This window comes from Cyprinus carpio, chromosome A14 (assembly GCF_018340385.1).
Source record: "Cyprinus carpio isolate SPL01 chromosome A14, ASM1834038v1, whole genome shotgun sequence".
Lineage (NCBI taxonomy): Eukaryota > Metazoa > Chordata > Actinopteri > Cypriniformes > Cyprinidae > Cyprinus > Cyprinus carpio.
In genome coordinates this window covers 27,478,381-27,498,660 of record NC_056585.1, presented here as the reverse complement: position 1 = coordinate 27,498,660, position 20,280 = coordinate 27,478,381, and the positions used below count along the sequence as shown (strand labels likewise).

The 20,280-nt window shown below is 34.6% G+C and overlaps 1 protein-coding gene and 1 pseudogene across 1 annotated transcript in view; one reads left to right on the top strand and one right to left on the bottom strand.

Moving 5' to 3' along the window:
• Positions 1–13,492, top strand: part of atp10b (ATPase phospholipid transporting 10B) — a 41,955-nt gene extending 28,463 nt beyond the window's left edge. Inside the window, exons 11-21 of the mRNA XM_042770560.1 lie at positions 451–557; positions 642–768; positions 2,127–2,311; positions 4,883–5,189; positions 5,273–5,349; positions 6,468–6,593; positions 7,887–8,087; positions 8,946–9,025; positions 9,110–9,215; positions 10,306–10,493; positions 12,087–13,492. Coding sequence (XP_042626494.1) covers positions 451–557; positions 642–768; positions 2,127–2,311; positions 4,883–5,189; positions 5,273–5,349; positions 6,468–6,593; positions 7,887–8,087; positions 8,946–9,025; positions 9,110–9,215; positions 10,306–10,493; positions 12,087–12,240 — 1,658 coding nt within the window. The 3' untranslated portion in view covers positions 12,241–13,492. The remainder of the gene's footprint in view (positions 1–450; positions 558–641; positions 769–2,126; positions 2,312–4,882; positions 5,190–5,272; positions 5,350–6,467; positions 6,594–7,886; positions 8,088–8,945; positions 9,026–9,109; positions 9,216–10,305; positions 10,494–12,086) is intronic.
• Positions 13,493–15,418: 1,926 nt separating this feature from the next.
• On the bottom strand, positions 15,419–16,153 carry LOC122147548 (annotated as a pseudogene).
• Positions 16,154–20,280: the final 4,127 nt, after the last annotated feature.

Genomic DNA, 20,280 nt, shown 5'->3' with positions numbered 1-20,280 from the left:
TATAGAAAATGTTACAATTTTTTTATTTGTTTATTATTATTATTATTTTTTATTTTTTTTTACATTTTTAAAAAATGTTTCATCATTTACTTCTTTTATTTAAACATTATTATTTAAATTTTTTTTGTATGAAACCAAAATGAAGATGGTTAAAAGAAAATGCTTGTTTTATTGAAACAGTTCTTTGTTTATTTTTTAGACTAAACAAAAATGGAGATAAAAAGATGGTGATTATAAATCTCCAAAATCCACATGAAAGTAAAGCATAATAAAAAGTATAATGGTCCAAATGATTTGTGCACTATATTCCAAGTCTTCTGAAATCATACGATAGCTCTAAATAGCAAAGGAACAGGCTAAAATTGAAGTTTCCAGCATTCAGATAAAATGTAATTGAATTATAGTCACCGTGGCAGATTTGAATGTGAGTGTGTCGTTTGTTTTTCACAGATATGTCACAAGTGAATAGTGAGGCCAAGCAAACTGCTGTAAAAACTCAAAGAGACCTTGACATGTACGCCAGGAATGGATTACGGACGCTCTGCTTTGCCAAAAAGGTAGAAGTGTTGCAGAGATTGTTGTAGCAAGATTAAATGTGTTGAGCAGTGGTGCGGATGGAAAGCTGTGTGTTTTTCTCTGAAGTCATCAGTGAGCAGGAGTTCAGGGCCTGGTCTGCGGTCAGACAGGAGGCGCTGTCAGCTATAGAAGAGAAAGAGGAGCGTCTCATGGAAACCGCAAACTTCATCGAGAGCAGCTTCACTCTGCTGGGTACAGTCTGTGCTCTCTTCATGTGCCACCGATGATTATCACTCTTAAAAATAAAGCAGCAGGGCCACAGAAGAACTATTTGGGGTTTCCCAGAAACCCTTTCAGTGAACACTTCATACAAGAACCATTTTTTTCTTAGTGTGAAGAGGATGTTAGTTAAAAAAGATTAAAGAAACAAGGTTCTTTCCTTTTTCCTCTGTAAAGAACGTATGGAAGCTTGTTTTTTTCCTTGCAATTGTGAGTTAATATCGTGCAGTTCTGACTTTTTTCTCTGAATTCTGAGTTTACATCAAATTTTTTTTTACCACGGAATAAAAAAATTGCGACTTTAATATCTCACATTTCTGATCTTACACATCTCACAATTTTGCCTTTTTTTCTCTGAAATCTAAGTTCACATCTTGCGTTTCTGTTTTTTTTTTTTTCTGCCATGGAATAAAAAAAAAACTGTTCATGGTGACTTTTCATCTCATAATTCTGACATCTAAGTTTAAATCTCACAAGTTTGATGGGTTTTTTTTTTGCTCTGAATTTTGAGTTTACATCTCGCAATTCAGTTTTATTTTTTTCTGCCGTGGTTTGAAAAAAATCAAGGTGATTGCAACTTTTTATATTATAATTCAGATTTTTTTCTGTATTTTTTAAATCTCACATTTATGACAATTTTTTTTACATCTCATAATTTTGACTTTTTTTCTCTACATTCCGAGTTCACATCTCACATTTCTGTTTTTTATTTTTATTTTTTATCAGAATTGTGGATAAAAACACAGAATTATCTTCTTTTTTTTCTATCCCGTGGTGGATACAATGGAAATGTTCAACTAATGTTAAATGTTCGTCACAGAATCATAAGTGCTAGTAAAGAATCTTCATTTTTTAAGGGGACATCGGATGCCCACTTTACACAAGTTGTTATGATTCTTTAGGGTCTTCAAGAAATGTCTGTAACATACTTTGGATAAAATTCCTCAATAGTTGTGTAAAACAACACCCTTTTTACCTTGTCAAAAACAGCTCCCGATTCGGTGCATGTCTCTTTAAATGCTAATGAGCTTTGCTGACCCCATGCAAATATGGGACAGTCTGTCATCGGTTGTGGGCGGGGCCTGTGCAGTATGATGTCAAAGTGCTCAGAAAATCAAAACGGCTTGATTATTGGGGGATTCAAATAAAAGTAGTGAATGGATTGCAGGGTGCTTGTGTTCACACACTGCTAAGACACATTTATACGCAAACACCATGTAAAAGTGAATTTAGCATCTGATGTCCCCTTTAAGAGTGTAATCATAAGATAACATTCAATGTCACAGTTTCGGGGCGTGAAATGTAAACTGACCTTCTGGAGTCTCCCACAGGGGCCACCGGCATCGAGGACCGTCTCCAGGAAAGTGTCCCAGAAACCATCCAGGCTCTGAGACGGGCCGGCATGCAGGTGTGGGTGCTGACAGGGGACAAACCCGAGACGGCCATCAACATCGCATACTCCTGCAAGCTGCTGGAGCACGAGGACCTGGTGTTCACCTTCAGCACCAACAGGAAGGTACTTCAGTGCCAACTAACTAATGCTTCTGTACCAGAACAGAGTTTGATCTGTGTTAGTCAACCAGCTTCATCAGGAAAATTAGGTTGGTGAACGTCACGTAAAAAAAATAACAAAATTAATAAATCTAATATTTTGAGAATAAAGTCAAAATTATAAGAAAAAAGTTATAGCAATATGAGATTAAAGTTGTAATATTTTGAGAATAAATTCATAACATTAAATACATGTGAAGAATGAAAAGTAGGACTCCACATACGGTTTTTGTGGAGCAGGTGGAATTTTCACATTAATTAACTTTATTCAAGCAATATACTTTATTTTCAAAATATTACGACAATTAATCTCGTATTGCTCGTAATTTTCTTTTAATTTTGACTTTATTCTCAAAATATTACAAAATCTCATATTGCTCATAATTTTCTCGTTATTTTGACTTTATTCTCTAAATATTACAAATTTAATCTCATATTGATCATAATTTTCTCGTTATTTTGACTTTATTCTCAAAATGTTACGAATTTAATCTCATATTGCAAATAATTTTCTCGTTATTTTGACTTTAATCTCTTAAATATTGCAAATTAATCTCAAATTGTTGATCATAATTTTCTCGTTATTTTGACTTTATTCTCAAAATGTTACGAATTTAATCTCATATTGCTACGACTTTATTCTCAAAATATCACTTCAATCTCATATTGCTCATAATTTTCTTGTTATTTTGACTTTTTTTTTTTTTTTAATGTTACAAATTTAATCTCATATTGGTACGACTTTATTCTCAAAATATTACAAATTTAATTTATTATTGCTATGACTTTATTCCCGTAATTTTGACTTTATTCTCAAAATATTACATTTGTAATCTTGATTTATTTATTTATTTATTTTTCACATGGCACTGACACATCGGCGTACATCAGCATTCTTAAACCGATATCTCAATAAGAGCATGTTGAGTATTTGTCGTGTGTTGCGCATCTTGTTTGGGATTTAAAACACTGAACCTGGACAAAAGGAAAAGGGTTAATTGGTTTATCTGTGACGACAGAGGCTTCAATGTTACACAGTTTCATCCCCTCAAGAGTGAAGTTCTCCATAGCGTGTTCAAACACATAAACACGCTTGCAACAATTTTTCAGATATGCTGTTTTTCATTTCATGTCTGCTTGAGTCTGTGTTTAAGAGCGCTGGGAGAAAGTGCATTCACCGTCTGAATGGCTCATATTGCTGCTCTGTAATCCCATTTTCACACTTCTGAGGAGGGCAGGAAACCGTTCTAGTTTCATTTCAACATTAAATCTCTTCCCCAAGACTTCCACATATTGTTTTACACACATATTATGAAATGCCTCATTTTGTGCATCTAAAACCTTCACTTTCCGTTGTCCTAGTTTTCCATGAGGCACAAGATCCTTTATCATCATCTTATATCTTAGTTTATTCCCCAAATAGAAATCTGTGTGGAAACGAGAGAATCTTGTAACATTTATTCCATTTATGTAACATAGTGAAATGGGCAACAACTGAAATTTCATTTAGCCATAACCCAGATATATTCTCAAATCAGTCGTGTTAAAATATATAGCAGAGCCAGACTGAAGTATGTGGATGTGACGACATGATGATGTCTCTACTCATGAATATTAATTAGATCATGATGTCATTGCAAGATGGCATGTCCATTCACGTAATCTCATTTAGGATCAGATATGAAACGCTTGATGTGCCGTCATGTTAGCGTGTGCCACAATGCTCTTGTGATAAAGAGACAGCAGTTGATCTTCATCACAAACTGAGAGCATGATGGGAAATGACTTGCTTACATCTCAGCTTAGATGGAAGCTCATTGGCTTAGAACAACTGTGACGTTTTTGTCTTGTCTACAGTGTTACTCTGTTATCTCTAATATCATTTAGACTAAAAATGGATAGAGAAAGAATAAATTAAATTATATTTTGAAAAGTTTGGAGTCAATAAGATTTCTTTTTAAAGAAATTATTAGTTTTATTACGCAAGGACACATTAAATTGATTAAAAGTTCCGGTAAAGACGATTACAATGTTACAAAAGATTCCTATTTCAAATAAATGCTGTTCTTTCGAACCTTCTATTCATCTGTGATTCCTGAAAAATAAAATGTATCACCGTTTCCACAAAAATATGAAGCAGCACAACTGTTTTCAACATCGATAACAATCAGAAATCAGCATATTAATATGATTTCTGACGGATCATGTGACACTGACTGAAGACTGGAGTAATGATGCTGAAAATTCAGCTTTGATCACAGGAATAAATTGCAAATTAACGTATATTCATATAGAAAACAGCTATTTTAAATTCTAATAATATTTCACAGATTTTACTATATTTTTGATCAAATAAATGCAGCCTTGGCGAACATAAAACATCAAAAAATCTTACCACAGCCAAACTTTTGAATGATGGTGTAAACTAAAGTACCAGTTTATTACATTCATTGCAACAAAAATGCAACAAAAATGCAAACGTGACTCTTGACGGTCTGTTTTTCAAAATACTAATGCAGTCTCTGTTATATTGCAGTCTTTGTGTAAAATGAGGTTGGAAGACACACTGGGAGAGCTGCGACGGAGCATGCTGCCGCCCGGAGCGGACCATCAGTTCAGGGGCTATAGCTCAGCGTTTACCGGCCCGCTGATGGAGCCCAGCATCGGGCTGGTGATAGACGGGCCGACTCTGAGCATGGCCATGTCGGACGAGCTGGTGGAGCTGTTTGTGGAGCTCTGCAAACACTGCCGTGCGGTGCTCTGCTGTCGAGTGACGCCGCTGCAGAAGAGCGCCGTGGTTAAACTCATTCGGCAGAAACTGAGGGTCATGACCCTCGCCGTAGGTAATGAAACCTTTCTGAAATCTTTTGGTTCGTGGAGTCCATTGGTTTTCTGTTGTGATACATTATGATTTGCGTCGATTCAGGTGACGGAGCCAACGATGTGAACATGATTCAAGCTGCAGACGTCGGCATTGGAGTTTCTGGACAGGAGGGGATGCAGGTTTGTGTTTTTGTGTTTTGTAACTCATTCCCATGCGAAGATAATGTATCAATCAATAAAACCATAATTTTTTTAAAGAGTTATTTCTGATTGACTAGTTCAGGTATGTTTTAAGTCAGCATGAAAAGGAAATTGTGACTGTTTTTCTTACCTATTGTGACATATATCTGAATTGAACTGGAAAATGTGGGGCGGGGCTTGATTTTGTCCAATCAAGAATTGGGGGAGGGGCATGTTATCCTCTTTAAATTACATTCAGCTAAAAGACATTCTGCTGACTATAAGTACATACGTAAGTGCAAGTACATGTCATGTAATTCTACTAACTAACAGTGCTGAGTAGATTATTTACAAATTGTAGTCCATTACTTATTGCAGATTACATAATGAAAATTGTAGTTAGTGACGTAATCTAGGTTATTTATATTAGGTAATGCATTCTGACTACTTTTTATAGATTATTTTTTTTATCTAACTTATTTTAAACTTTCCATTGAACCGTCACGGTCCCCAGCTGTTCTACCCCAGACTGTTTCTGCCTCACAAACTACATGTCCCATAATCCTTTGCTCAGTCACATCAGCACTCATTGTTTGCACCTGTGTCTCGTTGGCCTTGTTAGCTCACCCTATAAATGCCCAGTTCTCTCTGTTGTTCTTTGCTGAGTCTTGCATGTGTCTCAGCTGTGGTTCTGAGCCTTTTTTCCTGGTTCTTGATATTCTGTCTGTTTGTCTGGATAGCTCTGTTTGTCTCAGCTCTGAACTCGTTGTTTGGATTTCTTATTGTGTTTGACCTCGTGTCTGTTTTAACTACGATTGTGGATTATTCCTTTAATAAACTACTGCGCTTGGATCCTCAGCCTTAGTGTCCATGTGCAGTTTTGTGATAAAAAAACATACGTTATCGATATTAAAAAATCTAAGAGAAAGAAAAAATATATATTTTTTAATTTAAAAAAACCTAACAGTCTAATACCGTAATGAGGGTCAGTCAACATGTCTTTGCAAAGTTACTTGTAGTTAGTAGAATGTCTGAAGTGAACTATCAAAATAAAGTGTTACTCTAAAGAATGAGTGTAACCAGTACAGATGATTTCATGCAGTGTTTGTGTTCTGCAGGCTGTCATGGCCAGTGATTTTGCCATCACACGCTTCAAACACCTGCAAAGACTGCTGCTGGTTCACGGACACTGGTGCTACTCCAGACTGGCCAACATGGTCATCTATTTCTTCTACAAGAATGTGGTAATTATCACCATGGCAACCGATTTTGTTACATTTGATTTAAGTAATTAGTGGTGTCAAAGCAGCTTTACAGTTTTAAACAGGAAAATAACGTTTCAATGATGCAAATTCTGCCGTAAAGCAGCTCTAAAAAGAGGACAATAGTAAAGAGTTTTGTTGATAGCTTTTTATCTTTGATACATTTGTATCGTTTCCTTACAAGTGTATCAAAGTGTTGCCAACTTGTAAATATATATATATATATATATCAACATCAACATTTGAAGTGGATCAAAAGTTCATCAAAGTTGTCCTAAGACAAGAATCGCTATTGTTGTGGTTTTAGGACAACTTTGATGAAAGGTTTTTATCCACTTCAAATGTTGTTGAATGTTGTGTATATATTTTTGATTTATGTTTTTTATATATTGTATATTTATATGTTTTTATTGTGTTTTAAACTGTTGTTCAAAAGTAAACTAGTAATACTTTAATAGAGAAAGGACACAATAAATTGTCATGGAAGTTGTTTCCGCCATTGAATAAAAAATAAAAAAGTAAGTTCAACTTTTTATCTCACAGTTCTGACTTTTTTTCTCAGAATTGAGAGATAAAAACTCGCAATTGTGAGTTATAAAGTCAGAATTGCATGAAATAAAGTCAGAATTGCGAGATGTAAATATACATATATATATATATATATATATACACAGTATATTATATAAAGTTATATATAAAACTATTTAAAGTTAATATCTTACAATTCTGAATTTATAGCATGCAATTGTTAGTAATAAAGTCAGAATTGTGAGATAAAAATTTGCTTTTGTAAGAAATTAGTCTTTTTTTTCTCTAAATTGGTCTTTATAACTTGCAGTTGCGAATTTATGTCTCAAAATTCTGAGAAGTCATTTGTATTTATAACTTGCAGTTGCGAATTTATGTGTGAGATAAAAAGCCCGTGAAAATTTCTCATTCAATAACATGAATTGTCTTAAAGATGTTCTATTAACTGCAAGAAAAAAAAATTCAAATAACTTCTTATTTTAACTTTTTAATTTATTATAGAATCCTGGGAGAAAAAAAGTATCACAAAAATATTCAGCAGCACAAAGTGATGCTGAACAAAGATGCTTCGCCATCACAGGAATACATTACTTTTTAAAGTATATAAAAATAGAACCGTTATTTTAAACTGTAATAATATTTCACAATATTACTTTGTGATCAGATAAATGCAGCCTTGGTGCACATTAGAGACTTCTGAATGGTACAGTGACTGGTACACTAACGAACCTGTGTCGTCTCCCTCAGGCGTACGTGAATCTGCTGTTCTGGTATCAGTTCTTCTGCGGCTTCTCCGCCACAGCCATGATCGACTACTGGCTCATGATATTTTTCAACCTGTTCTTCACCTCTGCTCCTCCCATCATGTTTGGGATCATGGAGAAAGAGGTGTCAGACTCCACGTTACTGAGCCTGCCTGAGCTCTATAAGAGAGGACAGCACTCGGAGGTGAGCGATCCTGCTGTCACCGATGACAGTCTATCACTGCTCTAGTATTATATTAACTCAATCTGGAATAACTAAAAAAAAGTTTTTTTGTCAGAAGGTTTGTGATATAAATTAAGAATCAATTTCATTAAACTATGGCAGTTGTAATTAGTTTCTGAATGCATTCATGTACTATTTTCAAAACAAATATCATAGTTTGTTTTATAGAAACCATGGTTACAAGCATAGAAACCTGTAGTTTCTATAAATATCACAGTTAGACTATAGTTGCTATGCAATGCCTTATATAAAGTTGTCAGCCACCACCAGATTTTTTTTTTTTATCATTCTCACAAAATTTTAATGGTCCCCAGAATATTTTGTTGTATAAATATCTAAACATGCAATATGTCAAATTTAATGGCAGAGAGTATTTTTTTTTTTAGTGATATCTGAACATGTCTAGCTTCATGACTTCTTTTTAATCAACACCTGAATGTGCGTAAATTTCATGAAAAAAAAAAAATTACATTTTGTCAACATTTCATGTGATAACGTTAGGCAGTTTTAATTTATATGCTGTTTAACGTTTACTGATTGCGTTATTTTACATATGCATCTGCTTACATACACAATCGCCTGTTTCTTCGCTGTGTTTTGATCCAGAGATTCTGTACTCTTTCAGAAGATGAGTAATAGCGCCCCCTGCTGTATAACAGTGAAATCACGGAAAGCTGGAAAATTGTGTCAATGGCAGGGAAAGAGTTAAAAATTTTGGTTTTGGAACCAGCCTGTGGCTTTGCCTCACTGTTAACAAATAGCTGTGAATATGACATTATTGAAATATTTTGCTTTTAACTGAATATCGTTTGATTACAGGGCTACAGGCGTTCGACATTTTGGATTGCGATTCTCGATGCTTTCTATCAGAGTCTCGTGTGCTTCTTTATTCCATACTGGGTGAGAACACCTGTGCAGTCTCTCATGTTTCTGTCATGTGTTTCCGAGGAACCTGTCGTCTGATCACTGCTTTTTACTTTCTCGACGTACAATGGTTCAGACATTGGCATATTCGCGTTCGGCACTCCCATGAACACAGTGTCTCTGTTCACCATCATCCTGCATCTGGCCATTGAGATCAAGAGCTGGGTGAGTTTATACACTCCACTTCATCACTGCACAATCACACCGCAAATCATCTCTTTGCTCATTAACATTTAAAATACATTCTTAAAGAATAACACTCATAAATAATGTTTATGCAATGCTCAGTTATATATATATAAAAGACTGTCAAAAGTGACAGTAAATACATTTATAATGTTAAAACTATTTCAAATAAATGCTGTTTTGAACAAATGTATCAAAAAAATATTAAGCATAAGATTGTTTCTTGAGCGGAAAATCAGTATATTAGAATGATTTCTGAAGATCATGTGACACTGAAGACTGGAGTAATGATGCTGAAAATACAGCTGTGCATCACAGAAATAAATTACATTTTAACAGATATTTACATGGAAAAGAGTAATTTAAATTGTAATAATATTTTTCATTGTTTTGTGTTGTTTTTACTGTACATTTGATCAAATAAATGCATGATGGTGAGATTTAAGAGATTTCTTTCAAAAACAATAAAAAGTTTACCGCCCCCAAACTTTTGAATAGTAGCATGGTTATTATATATAGTTAAAGTATTACTAAACTTAATCTTTTAAAAACATTCTGGCTAATCTGAAATAAATCCAAAATAAAAACTTAAATATTAGATGAAAAACTAAACCATAGTTACTAACTGAAATGTTTACATTGAAGCAATAAAATTACTATTTTGAAATAAATAAAAAATAAAACCAAAATTGAAATAAAAAGAATAAAAATGAGAAAAGCGCATAACAAAATTACAACAAATTTAAAAAGTATACAAATTGCAGCTTATTCAAAATCTTAATAAAATAATATATATAAATAATGTGATAGTAAATAAATAATACTAAAATAACACTGAAGTAGTGTACAATGACAGAAAATGTATCTTCTTCTCAAATCTAACCTGTTTCTTTCTCCCGATGGCAAATCATTAGGCATTTTATGACATAAAAGTGGGTGTGTTAATATTTAAGTTCTTATTTTTTGTCTCTTTAGTGGTTTTTAAGGTTACAGCATGTCTAATACATTCTCCTTTATGTCAAAATATCAGTATTTTTCCTGAAATGTCGTGTTTTTGTCTGCCGTGCAGACAGCGGTGCATTGGGTGATCATGATCGGCAGTGTGCTGGTGTACTTCATCGTGACTCTGGCCTACAGCGCCATCTGCATCAGCTGCAACCCTCCGTCTGACCCCTACTGGATCATGCACAAACAAATGGCTGACCCCATGTTCTACCTCGTCTGCATTTTAACAACAGTTGTTGCTTTACTACCAAGGTAACCCAAGTTAAGCGCTACCATTATGTGTAGCATTAGGGTTGGGTCAAAAATATCGGTTCACTCATTTGATGAACCGATATCAATTCTTAAAGGGATAGTTAAGCCATCAGCCACCTTGTGTTGTTCTAATGCGGTATTTTTTTAAAATGTCCCGCGCACACTCGTACATATAATGGCAGGACATTTTTTACTGAAATTCTGCTTTTGTGGTCTGAAAAAGAAAGATCAGCAAATGGCAGTAAATTATATACAGGGTGAGTAAATTATAATTTATGACTTGGTTTTCATTTTTGGGTGAACTATCCCTTTAAATCCCAACAATCGTTCTCTGCTCTTTAGAGTTGATGCATGAATAAAACTTGCCATTTTGCTAAGTATATGCACTATATTACATATTCATTATACTTAGTTTGAATAACTAAGAAAAAATAGAATCAACTGTTTACTATTGAAAAACTAAGAAAATTGAACTATTTAAAACATAAAAACAAGAAAAAATAGAATCAACTGTTTACTATTGATTAAATAAGATATTTGAGTTATTATTAACATTTAAATCTTTTTTATACATGTTTAAATGCTTGTATTTCAACAAACTGGAGTAGAAAGATAATTATACAATTAAAGTTATTATAATAAATTTATATTGTGTGTGTGTGCTTGTATTTCAACAAACTGGAGTAGAATATATATGTATGACCCTGGAACACAAAAGCAGTCTTAAGTCTCTGGGGTATATTTGTAGCAATAGCCAAAAAATACATTGTATGGGTCAAAATTATAGATTTTTTTTTTTATGCCAAAAATCATTAGGATATTAAGTAAAGATCATGTTCCATGAAGATATTTTTTAAATTCCCTACCGTAAATATATTAAAACGTAATTTTTGATTAGTAATATGCATGGCTAAGAACTTCATTTGAACAACTTTAAAGATGATTTTCTCAATATTTAGATTTTTTTGCACCCTCAGATTCCAGATTTTCAAATAGTTGTATCTCGGACAAATATTGTCCTCCTAACAAACCATACATCAATCGAAAGATTATGATGATGATGTATCAGATGACTGGTTCTGTGGTCCAGGGTCACATACTGTATATATACTGTATATATGTGCTTCCCAAACCTGTCCTGGAGGCCCCACTGCCCTGCGTATATACCTGTTTATATCGGCTCATTGTAGAGATTGCAAGAACTAAAATTAGGGAAATATTATAAAATGTGCAGGGCTGGGGGGCCTCCAGGACAGGTTTGGGAAGCACTGCTGTATAATATGTATTATATAAAGAAATTATTATAAAAACTGGCTTATGTGCAGTTTAAAAGCTGATGGGCTTCACTGTATAGTTTGCAGCATTAGATTTTTTCCTTGTAAAAACACTACACAAACTATACCTGACTGCTTATATATCCAAATGAATCAATATAGAATTGACTCAGGATCGAAATCAAAAACAAAATGAATTTGTCTCGATACCCAGCCCTAAATAGCATCATATCAGTGACGCTGTTCAGATGTCATACGTGAACACAGAATTTCAAATGCAATATCCTCAGCTTTACCACAATTTTTTTTTTCTTCTCAGGTACACCTTGCATGTCTTGAGGGGAACGCTGGCGCCCTCCCCTCACCTCCTCGCGCGGCAGCTCGAGCGGCTCTCCCCGTCCCATCGGGAGCAGCGGATCAGAGAGTGGCGTGGTCTCCGAGACACGTGCATCTCTCCTTCTCCCAGCGCATAAAGTACACACACAGCACAGTCCGGTGCGCCACACCTCCTCATGCACCGAGAACGACGATGCCACAAAACTTGAATATTGCCAACAAACCGAAACCCATATTTTTGTTTTGCACACATGAGTGCTGGTTTGTGCAGTGCTCATGCATTTGACTTAAAGCCTGTGCGTTTCAATTTCTAGACCCTTTTTGCTCTCATAAACCGAGTTCACAGGTTTCCTGCCGCATCTGTTGTGAACTCGGGTTTAAAGTGCACACTTGATCAGTACATGCGTGTCATTTCTCCACGGCGTGAATGTAATGTGTTCGGTGGATGCAGCTGAGCCTTTTCCCTTCTGTGCAACCTAATTCCTGTTGTCATGTGGACCACATTTATATGCACTTGTGCTTTGAGCTGCTCAAGTAATAATTGAGGTTTGCAGATGTTACATAATATCTCGGCTCATATATTCAGAGCTTGTTGTGCATGCTGACAGAAATGCAAGCGCCACAGTGAGATTAAGGAGGCTGGATCTTCTTCTTCTTATTATGAATTCCTAATAAATTTATTGGCTCATAATGCTTGTTGATGTCTGTGTGTGTAACACTCTAAGGCGGATCACACAGTCATGCGCCGGTTTTTGAATATTTAATTGCCCTGCTGACGTCTGGCTGACGTTCTTCACTCATGATGCGGTCAGTGATGACCTCACGCTCAGACGGATCACGGCTCGTCTCCGCATCCTTCCAGCATGTGTGCAACACACACCACAGTCGAGGCTCAGTATGAAAAAGAGTGCCTTGTGTTGATTCTGTTTGCAGAACCCAAGGTGGTTTTATGTAACCATGTCAGGCTGGTTTCTGACGCGACGCTTCTGCGATCTAGTGGTGCTCTGATAAACTGCAAACACAACCATCCATTTAGAGAGAGAGAGAGAAGACACAAGATGGTTGGAGTCTGAATGTCAGAACAGCAGATGCTTTAATAAACCCACATGACACTGTTTTTAGGCAGGCACTTACTGTAAGGTTTCTTCAAGGGCAAATACTGCAGGTTGTTAACCGAATTAAACCGTTAAATGAAACGACACATTAAAAATATTTATAATATATGCACATTAATGTATTTTTTAATATGCACAGATTCGTATATTAAGTGATATAGACCCCCAAATAAATGCACTTTGTGTCAGAAGCATATTTAAAATAATATTTGATAATACATCTGTATGTAATATGTAAATGTATGAGTTTGTAATAATATTTTATGTATGTAAATGATTTTTTTATTTTTTTTTTTTGAAAAAAGGTCAAAGAGAAACAAATTAGCCTACCATTAAATGCATATTTTAAAAGCTTAGTTTTATATGTCTATTATGATATTTAAACACTATAAAAAGTGGAAACCGGCAACTGTTACCATTTTTTTAATGTGCAATATGATTGATGTTTACAATATGAACTAACTTGATTTAGGAAAATGGCATTTGAATGATGATATTTAATTTTGTAATGGGGAATGTGATTTAAAAAAAATATTAAAATATTTTTAATAAAAATTTTATTTACATTTTTGTTGGCTATAACTGTTTTTTTTTTTTCAACACAGACTAGCACAAATAAATTCAAGAGAAATACAAATTAGCACTTAAAATAACAGACTTGCATTCAGAAAAAAGAAAACAACAACAACAACACGTACCACAGTTTGTAACAACTTTAATAATGAATGACTCCTAATATTGACCTCCCTTTGAAATGTAAATATTTTACAGTATATGGCGTATTCTACATACATGCAAACATACAGTAAACACTTTCCAGTGAAACGGAGCTCGTTTGATGGTTGTTTTGTGAAATACAGTGAAAGACACATTAATTGCACTGGTTTGGTGTTTTATAAGACTCAGTACAGCTACACCAAATCCTAGACACGTGAAGTCCCATGATAAAAGATACTTACAGTATGATCATACTACTGTAATCAGAGGACAGTATAAATGCATATTATGCTTTAAATGTTTATGAATCTACAAATAAACAACAGCACAGCAGGCCAGAATGTTATGTTTTGTTATGTTATTTTGTGGAAAGATTGGTTCAATAAAATGTTCAAAAAATGTTTGGGTTAGATTAAGAATTTCATGAACTAATTTATAAAACATATATATATAGTGTACAGATAAATGTGCAAAGTTATTTTCTTGCCAGAGAATGACTGGTTTTAATGTAGTGAAATATACTTTATATGAACAACTTTTATACTATTTCTGTAAAAAATTACATTTGTTGGGATTTGTCACTTAAATCATATAAACTGAGGAAAGTCGTTCTTTTTCTCTGTAACTAGAAGAGTATAACATATTCTGGTTTAGGGTCGGGTGATGTGGCCAAAAATATTATTACAAAATTTTTCCACACCAAACAATATTGACATTTATTGCAATATTCATAGTAATGTTGAAGGAAATCATTTCCACAAACAAAACTTTAAACTCCACAAAGCTACGTTTTAATTTAGGGCCCCATGAAATCTGTTTTATCTTCCCATAAATTCTGTTTTCCATTTTATTGTTTTTTCTGGATTCTTTGTTTTATGATTCAATACAAATTTCTCATTAAAAATGGTCTCCAGTGAAATCAATGAATAACAGTTTGATCGTGCTTTTAAAACGTAATCAAATTAAATGAATGTACAGCAAAACATTGCATTTTTTTAAATGTCAAGCAAGATGCTGCACAACACAACTGTATAAATTAATGAAAAAAAAATACTTTGGTTGGTTGTATGATATTCCTTTAAAATGTTAGTAGAATTATTTTTTTTTATTATTAATTTAAAATTTACATTTAAGTATACAATAGTAATATATTTCTGTTACAATTTCTTCAAGTTAAACCAGACTTTTATTTTGACAGGTTGCCGTGTAGGTCCTTCAGTTTCCGTGTGTATTTGGCTGTGTATTTGCATATTTGAGTAAAGCTGCTGAAGTGACTCTCGCAGGAACTCTGGAGATAAAGTTCATGCGTTCATGTCCTGATTCAGTGAGACACAGATGCTGCACATGAGTTTTAGTTTGCATCAGACTTATTTCATACACACAGACTTACAGCGGAATGCACTGGCTGCTGTTGCCTTTATTTCTGCTGTCTGATAGTCAAAATGAAGAAAAGTGTCCATTGATATCATTTATTGCCCAGCCTTATTCTGGCCTATAAAAGAAAGATTAGGCCCTAAAATACAAGTCCAATAGGGCCATTCTGTGCCAATGAATTTCACATAGAGAACCGGTTTTGCATGTGCACACTTGTGTGCAACTGTAAACATTTTGCATTCAAATCCAATCACAAATCCTGTTTCTACAGCAGCTCCTCCACACTGACGATCCAGATGTGTCGTCAGATGTTCCCATGCTAAATTTTAATTACCCCATTCTGTCTAACGTCTGCCGTGCCCGCCGAACACAGACTGCTTGTCTAGAGTGGATATCTAAATGTTTTCATGTATCGGCTGCGTTTCTACCACGCGGGCATCACATCAGGAAACCAATTCCTGCCCAAATGTTTGGAGACCTCGCTGTGGATCTGCTCGAGGTGTTGTCTGGGATGAGCACCTCCTCCATGATGGACAGCTGGCTCAAGCGGCCGCCGCACATCTTCACGAACTCCATGAAGCCGCTGCAGGTGACCTCACACTCTCCCAAGCTGATGTTCATCCCGATGCGGCCCAGCATGTCTTTACTGACGGCCCGGCCGAAGTACAGGTGAGTGACGGGTGTCTCCTCGCAGAAGAAGGGCTCAAACTACTCAGAAGTACATGACGATGTTGACCTGGGGCGAGTGGTGGATGAGGGCGTCCCAGCTGCTCTTCTTGATGGTGTGGAACTGCATTTGGCCTGGGTTCTCGCTCACCAGGTGCGCAGGTGCTCCAGGTTGCATTTGGCCTGGGTTCTCGCTCACCAGGTGCGCAGGTGCTCCAGGTGGATGTGTGTCTCAGAGGAGAGCGCCAGCAGAAGCTCGTCGCTCAGCAGGTGGTAGTTCAGAGCCAGTTCGCGCGGGCCGTGACACTGATCAGCCACACACAGTAGTTCAGAGCCAGTTCGCGCGGGCCGTGAAAGGTAGGTGATTACAATACACTTTCATTGTGGACACACTTGAAATAGGGGTGTGAGAATGAGAAACAAACAACCAGTTCGCGCGGGCCGTGACACTGATCAGCCACACACAGGGGTGTGAGATATTAAGAAAAACAAAATGTGACTCGCAAAACTTTTGATATTCTTTATATTCTGTGAGGTGGTTAGTATGGAAGCCCATTTCCGCCACTAAATAAAAAATAAAACAAGATAATTGTGACTTTTTATCTCACGATTCTGACTTTTTTTTCTCAGAATTGCGAGTTTATATCTCGAAAAAAAGAAAGTCAGAATTGTGAGATATAAAGTCACAATTACCTTGTTTTATTTTTTATTTAGTGGCGGAAATGGACTTCCGTATGTTAGTTTGCAGCAGTAACAGAAATTAACCTTTCTAATTAGTTTAAATTGATTTTTACCTTATATTGGCATTTTTACCTTTATAAGTCATTTTTCCCCTAACCTAATTAAATATATGCACCATCTTTTGTGTTAAATCCTTACATTTAATTCATCAAATTTGAATAGTAAGACATTATAGTGCTGTTACCTATCAAATTAACCTAATTTAATTTATGCTTTATATTTTGTGTTAGTTTTTTAAATTTGTGGCGTATTGGTTTAATTTTTGAATTGGTGTTTAATTATTTGATTAAAATTACTTTTAATTGTTTGTTTAGTATTAGTTGTATGTTGGTATTTAGCAGACATTTAATTCTTTGATCAAAATTCCCACGCTCCTTGTGGTGTTTTCTTTGCAATGTGTGTAGCAGGGTTATAATTAGGACTTCTTTATATGATGAAAAGCAGAGCACGAATTACGAGTTATGGGTCCAATTCTTGGGGGAACACGTCATGTACAATTCTGACAGTTTTAACAAATTGTAATTGCCAATGGTTATATTTCGCATTTTCTGAGAAAAAGCAATAATTAGAATTGCAATTCTTTATATCAAAACAATTCTAAAACAATATTAGAATTGCAAGTTGGTATCACACAATTCTGCATCTCTAAAAATCTCTAGAATTGTGATTTTTTTTTTTAATCACACAATGCTGAGAAAAAAATAATAGAATCTTTATAGATTTTAACAACAATTCTAGGCAAAAATAAAGTCCAATTGTGGGTTTTTTAATCACACAATTCTGAGAAAAATATAACTTGAATTGCAAGTTTATAATCATCGCAATTCTGAGTTTAATAGCAACAAAATAAAAAATTAGAATTGTGAATTTAATATCACAATTCTGAGAGAAATAATAGTATTGTTGTGTTTTTTTTATCACAATTTTGTGAGAAAAATAATAATATTATTGTGAGGTTTATAGAATTGTTAGTTTTATTTTGAGTTTTTGATAAAAAAATTATGGGATTGTGAGGTTTTTTAATCACAAAATAATAGAATTTGCGAGTTTATATATCACACAATTCTGATAAAAAAATATTAGAATTGAGAGTTAATATCACAATTCTGAGGAAAAATATTAGAATTTCGAGTTTATATCACAATTCTGAGAAAAAAAATATTAGAAATATTATTAGATTTTGGTGTTTATATATTAGTTCTGAGAAAAAAAATATTAGAATTTCGAGTTTATATCTTAGAAAAAAATAATAGAATTGTGAGTTTATATGGCAAGTCTGAGAAGAAAATATTAGAATTCGCTTATTAGAATTTCGAGTTTATATCACACAATTCTGAGCGAAAAAAAAAATCAAAAAAGTTCAGTTAAAAAGTCACAATTATCTTTTTATTTTTATTCAGTGATGGAAACAAGCTTCCCAAGTGTTTAGGTTCATTAAAGTTATAGTCAACAGAAATTACATTATTAATATTAAGTTTTCACGGAATGAACTTCAAAGCATTAAAACTAAACCTGTGTTATCATTCTTTCAAAGAGATTTTCAAAGAGAGGAAACTCTAAAATACTGCACACTGCCATAACTTACAAAGTTACTTATTTTCATTCAAACAACAATCTCCAGTCTAACAATGATATGATATACGGTGTGCCTGAAGAAGTGCTGCGGTTAAAATAAATAGGTTTATTTGGGATTTTACAGGATGTGTGTAATAATTTATAAAAACGTCTGGATAATAAAAAAGACATTCAAGTATGAGTTTAAAATGATGTACCTTCTCAGTGGCATGACTTATATTAGCTTATATTAAATGAATAAACTCATGCAAAGTGTATATTAAAACATAAAGAGGTCAGTTTGGATTTCTTGTTGACTTGAAACCAAGTTCATATGTTCATATTAGATCTGGCGTGACTCAGACGGTGATGCACTGACCTGCAGGAGACACATGAGGACAGCTGCTCATCTTCAGCAGCTTGAGCGTGTCGCTGTTGTTGGCCACCAGTACCTTCAGGGAAGGGTCATCAACCGGTGTGTCATCAGTTTTTATAGAGGATAGGGACTTGGAATTCACAAACACCACCGTCAAAGCTGAGACAAAGTGTGAGTGAGAACAGAGCAGACGAGACAGTCAGAGCCGAGGGATCCTCATACCCTTTACATCGAGCGTTATTTCATTATTTCACAGAGACTATGCTGCTGTTTGTATCGTGGACATGCTGGTTCAATTTCAAACATGTCCAGAACTATCAACATAAAACCACAAACGTATCTTTAAATATAATACTTATACTATTAATTAAAACAAACTCACAATTGAATTTATGCATTTTTACACTGCTTCAAAAAACTACAATTATTACATTTATTCACCCTCAGACCATCCAAGATGTAGGTGTTTTTTTTTTTTCTTGAGTAGGACAGTAAAGAAGATTTTTAGCTTGGTGATTCATAAAATGCAAGTTTTTGAGAATAAAAAAAGCATATCAATAAACACAAAATTAGTGGCTCCTGGCAATATATTGAGGTCTTATGAAGAGAAATGATCAGTTTGTGCAAGAAACTGAACATCATTTACAACATTATTACCTGTAATCCAGAGCCTCAGATAAACGGGAATCTGATTCTTATCTGAAAACTGGTTCTTTGGGACAGTTTGTTTCAATGAACTGGTTCAGTTCACTAGTTAATTAATGTAATCATGTAATGATGTAATGTATATGCAGTTATATTATTAAAGCACCCAATAATGATGTGAAATGTGGATGTTTTGCATGTCTTAAACATATAAAGTGAATAAGCTAGTCTTCATCAGCTCATCTTTTTACATAAACAATGAGAAACCATAAAACCACTTGTTGTTGGAGGAACTGGAGCACTGAATGATTCATTCATCACAGGATCAGATATGCTGGTATTTCTGCTCATTTCCAGTCTGAGTGACTGTCAGGCATCTGTAAGTGAGTTTTGATTGAGGAACCTGTAGAACTTGTTTTGAACTGGTTCAACTAGTTCACCAAAAAGAACCAGTTCAAAAGAATGAATCGTTCACAAACCAGACATCACTCTGGACTGTTTGTCTGAGGCTCTGGATTACAGGTAATAATGTTGTAAATAATGTTCAGTTTCTTGCACAGACTGATCGTTTCGCTTCATAAGACCTCAATATATCGTCAGGAGGCACAGGGATTCATTTTGTGTGCATTGATATGCTTTTTTAGCTCTCAAATACAGGAAGACGCTGACTTGCATTTTATGGATCATAAGGACCACGGTTTCAGCTAAAAATCTTTTTTGCTCTTCTACTGAAGATAAAAACTACATCTTGGATGGCCTGAGGGTGAGTAAATAATAGCACATTTTTAATTTTGGGGGGGATTTGTGGTTTTTATGCTTTTAGAGATGTAACGAGATGAACGATCCAAGGCGAATCACAACTTTGCAGCAAAAAAGTATCTGAAAATCAGACAAAAACTCAAAGGTACAAGACTGTGCACTTGACAGCTTTAATGACAAAAAGAACTACAATCCCATGAAGCATTACAAATGACCTAATTAAATGATGA